General features: G+C 35.2%; 1 protein-coding gene across 2 annotated transcripts; it reads right to left on the reverse strand.

Annotated features, from left to right (window-relative positions):
• Positions 1–125: 125 nt before the first annotated feature.
• Positions 126–9,140, reverse strand: LOC109039473 (protein cortex). 2 transcript variants are annotated; one of them, XM_019054957.2, is made up of 9 exons: positions 8,884–9,140; positions 8,311–8,469; positions 7,303–7,510; positions 6,386–6,570; positions 5,170–5,282; positions 3,903–4,125; positions 3,311–3,515; positions 2,421–2,552; positions 126–1,485 (listed from the first exon to the last, which is right to left on the reverse strand). In XM_019054957.2, exons 1-9 carry the CDS (start codon positions 8,896–8,898, stop codon positions 1,352–1,354), a joined length of 1,374 nt encoding a protein of 457 aa, XP_018910502.2. In that variant the 5' UTR covers positions 8,899–9,140; the 3' UTR covers positions 126–1,351. The 2 variants fall into 2 exon arrangements, 1 of the variants encoding a protein (XP_018910502.2); XR_011900239.1 differs by having other exon boundaries at positions 1,345–1,485; positions 2,421–2,494.

Here is a 9,140-nt window from a genome sequence, read left to right on the forward strand (position 1 = left end):
AAAGTTCAAAAAGAAAACATTCAACCAGGTACTAACAACAACTTTTAGACACCTCAAGATCGATCAAGTTAGAAAAAGCTTTTTCACACGGAGAGAAAAAGAAAATGGAATCAAAACTCAATATGAATTATTGGAGGATTTTAATGAGAAAATGAGAGACACAAGTCAACAAATATTAAAATTTATTACTCCCTGAAGGAAATGGAAACTAGAAGTAAAAAGTTTTCCTGAAACTGTCAGGCAAAAATATCTATATACCTAGAAACAAGAGGGTAGTTTTTTGGAAAAATTTTGGTAACAATTTTAAAGGAAGAAATTTCATCGCATCCCGGGCTTACATTCTAGAAAAAATCTTGGTTCATTTATTTATATGTGAAGAGTCTAGAAGCAAAATTTTAATTTTTATCACTGAGATGAAAGCCTTCGAACTTATTTATGTGAGCATAAAAATTAGGAATATTAAAACGGAGGATAAATCTAAAGTCTTAAAAGCTAAAATCACATTTTATTAAAATTGCAGAAAACATCACATGCTCCTGTATTAGTTCAGAACCTTCCCTGTCAAGTCAGAGATGCTAAAAACAGAAAAAGGAAAAGTAAACCGAGTCGATCACATACTCTTAGTGCATTCTTTTTTTAATTTCTTTTCATTTTCCTGAGATATGTACTGATGATGCAAAAATCAAAAAATCATCTCTCTCTCTCTCAGTAATTTTTTTTGGTTGAAGTTTGCAGCCGTTATAGTTACGTACGTACTGCCTTGCCTCCACCAGGCATTCTTGCATAATTGCCACAAACAGTTGTGAAGAAGACCCAACAAATTCTTGGGCAAAAATTTAATAAACCGGAAAAAAACATAATGTAAGATTCCTGAGAGTTACTGGTAAAACTGGAGGTTAAGGCAATTACTCTTCAAGAGATACCCAAAATTAATTGTTCATTCATGCATGTGAGTTGTTGTAGCAACACAACGAATAAAAATGCCCAGCGAAAACAAGGCCTATAGCATGACTTTGTCATTTGCAATGATGATTCACAAAATTATGGCCTTATCACTTAACCTTTTTCGCTCAAATGAAAGTAGAATCCGAAGTATAAAAATAAAAAACCAAAAATTTTAAAACTGCAAACAAATAACATCAGAGTTTTACTCTATCACAGGGTTAAATTGACGACATTATGACTATAAAATGTAGCTACTCGCTCAATCCATCCATAAGATCACAAAATACAATTTTAGTTACTGAAGAGGTTCTTATGGGATTTTGTAAAACGGAAATTTTAGTTCTAAGCTGAACTTTGGAGAAGAAAAAAAAGAAAACGGGTAAAAAGAACCGAAGAGAATGACAGACTACCGGATGGTAATTGAATTGCCAAAAGAAGAAACAACTCTTGCAGATTTACTTTTTTTCTCCTGTTTTTGTTGTTGCTCCTTTTTTGGTATGAAATTCCACAGTTGCAAAGTTTCATCCACTCCTGCAGTTGCTGTGAGGGAAGAAAGCAGAAAAAGAAAAAAAAAAAAATAAATCTTATTTGAATATTTTATACCTTGAAAAATGTTTTTAAAAATGTAAAAATGGTGTCTCAAAGCAATACAACGTTCGAAATTGTGAATTTCTGCAGGAGTGCACATAATTCTGAATCACACGAAACATTTTTGCATGAAATTGTGGAAGCCTTTTCTTTTAATTTTAATTGTGGAAGCCTTTTCTTTTAATTTATCTTCCTTCACTTCGAATCTCATATTTTATTTTGTACCAAAACATTGTGGAAGGGTTTTTCACCAAAATATTCGAAACATTGAGAGCACTTTCCACATTTTATTATCAATTACCCAACCCCCAACAACTCGCCGATATACCACAAGGTAATTCCAGCGCTTGTGTGGCTTGTATCAGTGTAAAAATCGGATTTTTGTATCGTTTCTCTCTTGTTTGATTATTGATTATTATTGTCTCTTATTATTGTCTTAGAAGGTCGCAATAAAGAAAATAAAAAAAAAAAAAATATAATGAGAATGTGACGCCTCGGTCCATCACCCGTTTGTGGTTGAATAATAAAAATGAATGTTTATCATTGCACAACGCAAATGCTCTTCATGATCATTATGTTTACATCCCCATTAAAAGTGCTCAAAAGCGAACACTCCTACCTACATTTTAAATAATGGCACATATAAGGCAATAATAGCACATATATAATGGCATAATAAAGACAGTAATGGCAAAAATTTCTCAAGTTCTTCCGTGTGATTCAACAAAGCTTCCGAAAACTACCTTCGGAGACATGGTTTGATGAAGGCCAGCAAGAATTTTTTCTTTCTCTATCATATGCCTCCTACTTTAAAAGGATTCTGAACAAAATATTTTGAAGAGCTGGTGTATTTGTATTTGCATGCAAAATGAAAGAACACCTATTACCAAGCTGTGTGCAGTCAGGATTCCACTTCAAATAAAGCACCGATCCGACATGGCCCCTCATTCGATCAACGACCCTATCGAAAGAAGAGAGAACATTGATTTGTGTATGTCCCCACTCAGCGTCCAAGTCGTCTGAAATGTGTTCAATACCTTTAATTTATAACTTGTAAATCGATCGATAAACCAATGTACTTAGAATAAATGGTTTTTCTTGAATTAAGGGTAGGGCACAGCAAAAAAGTTGTTCAATGAAAAACTAGCTGCTTATCAACAAATGATGCTAGTAGATCTCTTATGACAGTTTTTGTTACTTTTCCTTCTTTTTCTGTTCTTTAATATGTATTATGGTTGATTATTTTCGTTACCAAAAACAGTGTTTTTTTTTTTTTTTTTTAACTACTTCAAATAGCCCACAAGGGCTAATCCCACGCTTTAAGTCCCATCCCCCCTCCATCCCTACTGAACCAGTCCCAGGCAACCATTGTTTGAGACCATCAAACTCGGGTCGCCTGGCCGGGAATCGAACCCGGGACCTCCCGATCATAGAGCTAGCGCTACAACCACTACACCATAGGAGGCCGAGTGTATCAGTAATTAGGTTTAAGGATCAGGAAGAAACAAGAAGCAAAATTGCATCTATGCAGGGTCAAAATCGTGAGGCCCCTAAAATTCTTTTTAAAAAAATATTTTCTATTTTCACCCCTCATAGCACGTTTTGAGGCGTGGGGAATTTATTTTTTCTCAAATTTTAAAAATAAGGGACACCATAGTAATCGTGCAAAAAGTTTGAGAGATGAAGAGGGAGAGCTAAAATCGCATTTTTGCCTGCTTGAAACCTTCTTTTCAATATTTTGTTTCCGTCCCCTTTAAAGTAGGTACAAGACCTATACCTGTAGTTTGGATCAAATGACTGGTGACTAGCTCGCCCGTTAATTTGTTAAACGTCATATTGAACAGGAAGTGATGGTCACCCTGTTTGGTGCCTGGATTGCTTTTTGCTACCAATTTCAGTCTTGAGATGTCCCACAAATTCATGCTGCCGGTCAGGGAGCCAACACAGAGTAGCCCTGATTTCCATGGATGCCATGCCATTGCCTGTGCACAAAACAAGAAAATTTCACTTTATTGCTCATTGATGACTAGGTGCAAAAAACGCGCACCTCAATTGCAATGTTTAAAAATTTCCCATCTTCTTTTATCTTCGTCAAGGAATGCTTATCAAGCGAAGAAGCGTGAAAAGCAAAGAAAATTCATTGAGAGTTTCAATATAATAGATAATTGGATTGTCATTTGGAAGTATTAAGTTAGGGCCATTGCTTTTTTTTTGGGAGGGGGAGGGAGCTAGAATAGTAGGTAACTCCTTTTAGTAAGGGCATACTACGAAACTTTTAGCTTGACAGTTTGATTAGCAAGAAATTGATCAAAGAGGTGCAGGACTTTTGGACCACCCAGTAGGATCAGTTGAAAGAAATGGTTTCTCACCCTGATGGGATTTTTGAGTGACACCTTTAGCAAGTATTCGCATTCACAAATTACTTTAGATTCGGTTGAAAATACGGCAAAGGTTCCATCCATGCTAGAAGATGCCAGATACCTCCCATCATAACTAACTGTTAGAGTCACAATCTGTTTCGAATGAGGGGTGAAGATGTGTTCCCAAATCAGCTTCGATGAAAACACTTTTATAGCACCATTGGTACAGCCTCTGAAATGGGAAACAAAGAATTACAGCTTGCATCCAATACTCAAGCGCTTCTAGAATGAGGCTTACATTTATTGATTCATCAGTATTCCTCTCAATATGTCCCTCAGCAAATTTTTACTCTTCCACATTGAAAAAGTTCAGATATTGCTGATTTTCTTGACACTGAACTATTTGCTAACGAGATGAGTTCTTTCTCTCTTTATTTAACTTTCAAAGAAATGGAATCTTTGTATGATGTGACATAAAACCTATGATTGAAAAATGTTTCCAAATTCTTTTATCATTTTCCATTAAAGTATTTGAGGTCAAATCCTGAATCCTGACAATTAGATTTAAAACTGAAGGCATGTCTCAGTTTGAATAGGACTACGCACAGAATATCATGAAATTCAGTGTCCCCTTTCAATAGTTTTTATATGTTTCTTATGACCTCCTGAGCCCGACGAAATTTTAAAACCAAACTGTCTGCCATTGTCAAGAAAAGCAAAGCTAAAAATTTAATTTTTCGGTTTTCTTACATGCGTTTTCTAATTGAGATGTAGAGCCGATACTATAAGTGTGTGAATGCTGCACTACCTGCCGTCATCATTCAGAGGAATTTGATTTTTTTTGTCCAACTTATCTCACCCCCCCCCCCTTCAGAGAAACAAAAGCTCTCCTTGATCATCATTAAGATAATGCAACATCTCTGCTAGATATTCACGGAAAAATTCACTTTTCAGCCCTACTTCTCTCTAGACTGGCACAACAAAGTTTGATTTTAACCGCTCATAAAGCTCAGAATGACAGCACAGAACACTGCATAAAGTGATATAAAAAAAATCGTGATGCCAAATTTCTGGGTATTCTGTGTGTAGTCCTTTTGAGAAATAATTATGAGCAGAGCTCATTTCTAAAAATTAAATGCAGCGCAATGATTATGCTTCGTCTTTTGCAAACCAATTCATATATTTTCTAATTTCATGTACCATTGATAAATAATAATTGTACGTCAATTCAAGTCATTAGCATCTGTAAGGCAGGGGAAATGGTGAGGATACTCACGTAAATATAAGATCTTTAGTTGGATGCCACTCAATAGCAGTTACGGAGCAATTTCTTAAAAAGCAGGCTGCCATATTGTATCTGATAATTTTCTTTTGTTTTAAATCCCACACCTAAAACAATAATGTACATAAATATGAGTAACATTAATTTGAAATTTTTCAACTTTCATACCCAAGTCTGTTTTTATGCGCATTAGAATGATAAGCCTAGCACCTGGAAGGCTTGAAGGTCTACAATTTTTACTAACTCCATTTTTAGTCAACTTTTTTAACAACAATCCTGAAATTTGTATGATTTCAAGTGCTTATTAAAATCAATGGAAAGATAGGTTTGATGAATCTTGACTTTTCTAAATTTATCTAAATTTCCTTGTCTCACTTCTCCACTTTACCTTTATTTAAATATTTTGGCGTATGAACCTGAGACTAAGATAGTGCTGCATAAGACTTAAGGGCCCAACTAACTTTCAGCCCTTCGTTTTAGAATTTTTTCAATTATAAAATGAAATTACCTAGCCTGTCTTCCATCATGTTACCTCAATGCTTCTATGACAAATATGTTCAGACTTATGAGAATGCAACGTTTTCAGTGCCCCTATTCAGGGGTTTTCTTTGACGAATTTCCATTGTGAAATTGGACGACATCTTGCGATACAGAACTACTGTTTCTGGCTCATTTTAGTACTTGACAATATTTGTGCCATTTTATTTCCCTCGAAGATACATAGGTGCCTGGTGCTTTCATGGCCGAGCCATTGAGACTAGGCGGTCTCTCATTGCAAATCGTGGTTCACTTAGGTAAAAAAAGGTTCATTTTACAGCACAACGGTTGTGTAGCCTCAAATGTATATCAGGCAAAGAGAATAAAAAAGCAGAAAAGCATTTTTACTTACCCATGTGTTTGTAGTACTTGCTTTCATAGTGCTCTAGGTTGCTTTGCGACACTTAAACACCCCTAAAATTTATCAAGGAAGAGAATTCCGTAAGGTGGTATCTCTTCACCTCCTTTTAGATGCCATCCATCCACCTTCCAGCTAAATACCCTCTAAAACTATGCTTTGCTGAGTCGCTCTAATGGACGTCTTTTCTGTCTTATGAATGCTGACCTAGCGCCCTCACTTATGATATTATTCAATCAACTTCTGGGTTGTATACTCCACATCATTGTAAGAAAGGTATATTTAAACAATGCATGATGAAATAATTTGTCAAACCTTCAGGTGTCCGAATTTCTCTCCAATGGCGAGGCGAGTGCCGTCTGGACTCCATTTAACAGCCATGCCAGGGTGCTCCAATTCGATTTTTATTGTACCATGTGTTCTGGGATAGTATAGGTAGACAGTACGATTGAGGGAAGCTGTTACATAGTCCGAAGAGCTCCAATCTATTAGATTCAAATCTGAGGCAATGGAGAGGGTAAGAATTAATACATTGAACTGGCAAAATCAAATCAAATTTATAAAACCTTGATTTCAATTTGTAGTGAACTCTCACAGGACTTGCTTTTCCGTTGTCTAATCATCAAGGTTTTTTATCACGTGAATGGCCTTTTGAATGAAAACAATAATCAACTCTTTTACAATGTAACACTTTTTGATATTCCTGTTGACCGTTGTACTACCTTGATATATTTTTAAATTTCTCACTATTGTTCTTTTACTGTAAAATAAAAAAATAGGATGTGCATCTTACTCTTGCTTCAAAGGGATTTTTGTACAAATCGACTAAATAAAATGAAAAGAAATAAAACATTAGAATTATCCTATTTATTTCTCTACCTACCTAATGCTGAGATTTTGAAGACCAAGAGAAGGACTTGATGAGCAGCAAAATGTTAAATCTGTGAAAATACAGAAGTGTTTGGTATGATGCTTTTTAATGATCTTTAAACTGCTTCATTATTATTTTCCTTCTTGTTCATGACGCTTGCATTTTGATAACTTTCTGAGAGATAACATGATGATGTATAAAATTCTGTAAGAATGACAGAAAAGTCTAGTATATGTTGGGTAGGCATGAATTTCATTTTCTATTCTTCAGAAAAATGCTTAAATTAAGAAACAATGTACCTCTTCTTGCTCTGAGGCCTGTAAATTCATACTTTCCAGAAAATTCAGCAGTAAATACTCACAAAAGTGTTCCTTCAAATGGGGAAGATCAAGGATTGCAATAGACGATCTGATGGAAGGTTTTGAGCGTGGAAATGAGGGCCAGATTTCTTCGCGCCCCTTTTTTTTCTGGTCCTTGGGTTTGAAAATGGGAAGAATACGAGCATCGTGCATTTCAAGTGCTTCACTAAGAATTGTGCGATAATTCTCCATGTTCAGTTCTTCTGTTTGCTGAAACAAATGTAACAGTTTAAGATTTAATAACTCATTTGACTCTCCCCTTCCTTGCCCACCTTAAGTGTGTGTAAATGGGAATCTCATATAAAATGCATTATAGTTTGATGATGCGAACTTTACTTTGTGCAATGCCTACATTAGGACAGTTTGTAGCAGTATATGCATATGTGTATGTATGTGTATTTGTTATGCGTATTTGTGTGCATCAATAATGACCTTCTCAAAGCATGTAGGTATCTTGCTTGAGGTGTCTAAAAATATCCACTATTGTTTTATTTTCTTTTGAAGGATAACGAACAATATCATTCCTTGAAAAGTGACCCAGTGGAGATTATACCAAACTTTTTGAGGTGATCCTATAGGTCATTCTGGGCCTACATCTGACTGGCTTTAGACGAAAACCGCAAGGATTTGACACTGCCATTTTTTAAAGTTGTAACTTCAAGTATGCATAACTTTCGCAGAAAAGCAGTTCCAGAGCTCGTATTTGTGTAAAAAAAACGCAGAAAATTACGATCTACCGACTTATGCAGAAAAATAGTAATTTAATTCCACTGTTGCCACATTTTGGCCATTTTTTAAATTTCATAATTATCAAAAATCATGTTAAGTAACCCTCTTTGCTTCGCACTTTGAATAAGGGAGTCACGGAATTTTTTAAGAATTGACATTAAGTAGTTTTCCATTTGAAAAATAAAGTATGACATGAAGTCTGCAACATCGCAAACTGAGATGAGTGGTTTCGGAGTTTCAACATTAATATGTATTTTGTATGTATACATGCATTTTCTTACTTGATACAAAATGCTGGATATCTCGGGTAGTTCAGGTTCCTTGTTTGCCTGTTTCAAATGATAATATGAAAGATCAGTATTCATATTTCCTCGGTGTGGAATGAATCTATCCGAGTTTCTCGTTTTATGGAGATGAGAAAGGACCTGCGGCCAGTTATTCTGAAAATAGAGCATAGGCAATTTTGTCTGTGAGTTTAAATTAACGTTATTTTAGCAGGCAGGGATGAAAATAAGGGGGAAAAAGACTAGCAAGTTCCTACTCTCAAGGCAGTGGGCATGCATCAATTTGCTGAAATTGTGACTGACGAGACTATTATTCCTGCAAATCTTCTCATTCTAAGAGAAAATAGGAGATTATTTATCCATAATTTTTATGGATTCTTTGCCTTACTGAAATTATGTTTTGAACAATTTATTGATTACCTATCTCTTTTACAACAGCACAGTGAATGTTGACATCAAACACTACAATCAAAAAAGCTACTAAGTTGACCATCTTCATTTCCTGAATAGCTTGATGAAAGGTGATTTTGATCGTAAAAATAGAAGGAAAAAAAAACCTTTCTCACTCACCCTGTTTCTCTTCATTTTTCTGACGTATGTTTACCATTCAACAACTTCTCTACACCTCATACATGCAATATTTTACTTTAACTCACAAGAGACTTGGATAGAGACACCATTCGAAGAAAACGCTAATTGTTACAAATACTTAACTAAAAAGTAAAATTTATGAATTAAAATTAGGATTAAACACTGAAAAGAGCCTGAGCTCTAACCACCAGTTTGAGCTGATATTTTTCTGGGGACTGATTATCAAGATTGTTTCA

Source organism: Bemisia tabaci, chromosome 1 (genome assembly GCF_918797505.1).
Source record: "Bemisia tabaci chromosome 1, PGI_BMITA_v3".
NCBI lineage: Eukaryota > Metazoa > Arthropoda > Insecta > Hemiptera > Aleyrodidae > Bemisia > Bemisia tabaci.